This window comes from Mus pahari, unplaced genomic scaffold (assembly GCF_900095145.1).
Source record: "Mus pahari unplaced genomic scaffold, PAHARI_EIJ_v1.1 scaffold_8887_1, whole genome shotgun sequence".
Lineage (NCBI taxonomy): Eukaryota > Metazoa > Chordata > Mammalia > Rodentia > Muridae > Mus > Mus pahari.
In genome coordinates this window covers 32,753-36,516 of record NW_018392425.1, presented here as the reverse complement: position 1 = coordinate 36,516, position 3,764 = coordinate 32,753, and the positions used below count along the sequence as shown (strand labels likewise).

The 3,764-nt window shown below is 42.0% G+C and overlaps 1 protein-coding gene across 1 annotated transcript in view; it reads right to left on the bottom strand.

Moving 5' to 3' along the window:
- The window catches only part of LOC110315004 (serpin B9-like), an 8,580-nt gene extending 7,388 nt beyond the window's left edge, over nucleotides 1-1,192 (bottom strand). Inside the window, exon 1 of the mRNA XM_021189176.1 lies at nucleotides 1,025-1,192. Coding sequence (XP_021044835.1) covers nucleotides 1,025-1,192 — 168 coding nt within the window. The remainder of the gene's footprint in view (nucleotides 1-1,024) is intronic.
- Nucleotides 1,193-3,764: the final 2,572 nt, after the last annotated feature.

The following is a 3,764-nucleotide window of genomic DNA, read 5'->3' as shown; positions in this document are numbered from 1 at the left end:
AAATGAAGTGCCTGAAAAGGAAAAGATGAAACATTTTTCAGACCAGGGGTGAAACTTTTAGTTGCAAAAGGAATTTTCAAGATCACTCAGGCTGCCATGTAACTGTGGTTCTGATGCAAGACAGGTTGGTGTTGAAATAATTAAAAGTAGGAATTGACCTTCCTTCCAAGTGAATAATTACAAATCCATTCACCTAAAAACAAGACAGATTGCACCAACCAATTTTCAAATCATTTCAACACCCTTTTTTGCCCATTGCAGTACTTTTGACTGACCAACATTCTCAAACATTTTAGGGAAGAACTCTGCCACTCAGCTATGATAACAACCTCCTTTCTCCATCATTAAAATGAAATAAAACAATAAAAGACCTAAAGATCTTTCTATTTAAACCTAAGTTGCCCTGACTAACCTTGGAGTTGGCATCTTTCTAACCCAGATTCCTTAATAGTTGGGTATAAATGCCTCTGCTAACAGACTCACCATAAACTATTCAGGCAAAATATTCTAAGTGAATTCTGGATTAAATATTTAGAGTTTCCTTCAAGTTATTACTTGGGAAAACTCATTGCCTTTAAGAGAATGTTACTAGAGGAAATTCAGTCTTCCTTTCTCTTTACACCAGACTCCATCAAATAGTTTGTGGATATTCCTATGCTAGGGTTCAGGATTAGCTACACAAACAACTCAGACAACAATCTCAGTTGAATCTTGCTTATTTATTGAACACACATTCCAAGACCTATTAATTTTTGGGTGCAGCAGCCATGAGCCAAGCTTCAATCCTAGGCAGTTATCAGGACCAGTTTTTGCATAGGAAAAAACACAAACAGTTGCATAGGCTATCTACATAAATAGTGCTATCTAACTTATGATCTGATTGGCTGGGTCTAGAAGCAAGTAGCCTAGGGATTTTCCTGCTTCTAAGAGGCTTTTAAATTTAAACTTTAAACTTAAACACATACTGATCCTTCTCAGGAGGTCTTGTGCCTGTGACAAGGGTATGGTTTGACAGGGAACTTACCTGACATATCTGGACTGCAGTGTCTCCCTTTGCACCCAAGAGAACCATAGCTAGGGCAGAGGAGATGGTCATAGGAGAAAAACACACATTTTCTGAAGGGTTGCCTTGACAGAGCATCTTCAAAAGATGGATGGCAAAGGTGCCATTGGCTTGAGACAGAGTATTCATGATGCAGTGTCTGGAGGTAAGGAAGAAATGGAAGTAAACACAGAACTGAAGTTTCTTTGTTCTGATGAAGGGAAACATGGGACTCTACTTCTGGTTTTCATTTCAAAGTAAATAACTGCTTTAATGAGCATTTAAAAAATTCACTCTATGTTATAGTCCTTTGGATGTTAAGGTTATTAGGTAAGTTAATAGCAGGAACACAAACTAGCTTCTTTGTCATCTGCATAGATAAAAAAAAAGATCATTAGGAATGCATACACAGAACAAACTGCAAGGCAGGCTCTAGTTTCAGTGCATAAAAACTATTTCCTCTCTTCTGAAAAAGGTTGCTTCCAGGATAGAGAAAAGGAAAAAAGAGAGAGAGAGAAACTAAGAGAATGGAACAGTCATGAGCATCTAGCCCCTCTAGCCTGGCTTCCACAATTCTATATCTGGGAGTAGGTCTGTGAAGAATCCTTCTGAGATAACTATACATGCATTAGACAGTGACCTCCAGAACTGCCAGTTGCTACAGGATGCTGAATGAGACCCAAAGTCAAGCTGGTCTTTCTGCTCTGTTTTACAGCAGGCAGCATTCCCCTACAGTGGCTGTTCAGGGACCTTGCATCAGCCAAATTCACCCAGGCTGCTTTTCTCTGAAGCTCCCCTCACCTCCCAGAGGAATGGACAGTTGGTCTCAGACTAAGTGACTTCCCCTGACACCTTAACCCGATTCCGAGTCACTGTGCATTCCAAGGCTGTGCTGTCACTGTCACATGATGATTAAACTCAAGAAGTGTGTTCCACTGTTTTTACTACTTTGCTAAAATACAGATCAAATGCCCAGGGAGCCTCAGAAAACCCCAACACATACTTCTTTCCATTCATCAGACAGAAGGATACCGGATTCTCAGAGTGTAGCTAGATCCTTGGAGTTTTTTCATTGAGTCGCTCCCAAGGCTTTGGGAAGAATGTTCTGGCTGCTTTTTCTCAGTGACTTACCCTGTGGTTGGGCATCTTATGCAATATCACCTTATCACAGTGATTGTTGTCTCTGCCATCCTCAAAAGTTCTGCCTTGGCATGGATGATGTCTGGCATACCACTTAAAATCATGAGAAATCGTACTCAGGATAAGAGTGGGGATTGGTGGCTAAGACAGCATTGGGTGAGTAATTTTAAAATGAGGTTGAAGAGGTGGAGCAGAGCTCAGATGGGCTAGAGCTTGCTCACATTTAAAGAACACAAAACCAAAAGATTTTTCAGATCCTTGAAGAGAGGGTAGATGTAGTCAAATGGGGTCTGTATGACCAGAGATGAAGAAGGACTGATGACATTGGGAGAAGACCACTGAGATATTTCAGTACCTAATCCTGACATGCATCTGGACTTCAACCCTTAGGCAAGCCTCATTGTCAGTCCTTACTGGAGTGTGTAGAACACTCACTTCTATGAAAAACCACCAGATCAACCTCCACACTGTCTCTATTCCTAATGTTCAGACCCATGGTTCATTCTCCTGGACTCAGCCTAAACATTTGAAATCTGTCTTTGTGGGTCCCATTGTCCTGGGTTTAGCAAGGTTAACTTACCTCCAATGTTTGTCGTCTCCCGGTGCAGTGTTCTGTGGTCCCTGGAGTGCTGTGTGGCTGCTTACCCTGTTCAGACCCTTCCTTTATTCACTGCAGGGTGGGGATGTTATGCTCAAGGCCCCAGGCTGGTGGTAGATGGGAGTGGCCTGGCCTCATAAAGCTATGGCCTCTGCAGCTAGGGATGACTAGGGGTTGGGAAATACTTCAGCCCTGGAGGAGGTAAGACTAGTAGGATCCTTGGGTCTCTGGATGACAAGGAATCAAGGCAGAAGGTCAACAGGATGTCAGAACACCTGTGGGTCTATCCATGCAAGGCATTCAGGTGTGACAGTGTTTGCTCCAGGTGTCCTGTCATGTGAATACTAGCCCAAACCCATGTGCAGATTCCTGCTGTTAATTTCCAAAAGAATTTTACAATTGCTGGGTATAGACTGCTGTATTAGAGGACTCTTCCTTGCAAAAGGCCAGAAAGAGACTCTGAGGCAGATTAATACACGACATTGTACCCTCTATCTCTGGATAGGATATACTGAATTTGCATGCCGCAAAGTGAAAATACCTCCTAGAATTCTGCATCGTATGTGCCTCCCATTCTTTAATTGTTTTGAAATGAAAATAATGTAGTTCATGTGTGGGAGTGTTTTGCCTGCCTTGTATGTCTGTGTACTATGTGCATTCCTGGTACACTCAGAGGCGACAATCCGACATGAGATTTCCTGCCCAGGAGTGTTAGGTCTTGGGTCTTTCTGTCCACTTCCCCATGCTGGTGATAGTTTAGGAACTCTGTCCCAGGATAGATGCACATTTATATCAGCAAACTTTGTTCTCAACATACCAATTTGTCCTTCAGAGCATAAATTCCTTGGCTTTGACTATACTTACAAAGGAATATGAAAGTCATTATCATGAAACTCTTGATGTATATGTTTACTGCCCATTATGAATATCCATCCTGTACATCCACTCTCCTTGCCTGTCAACCATGGATCCATTTTCTCTTTG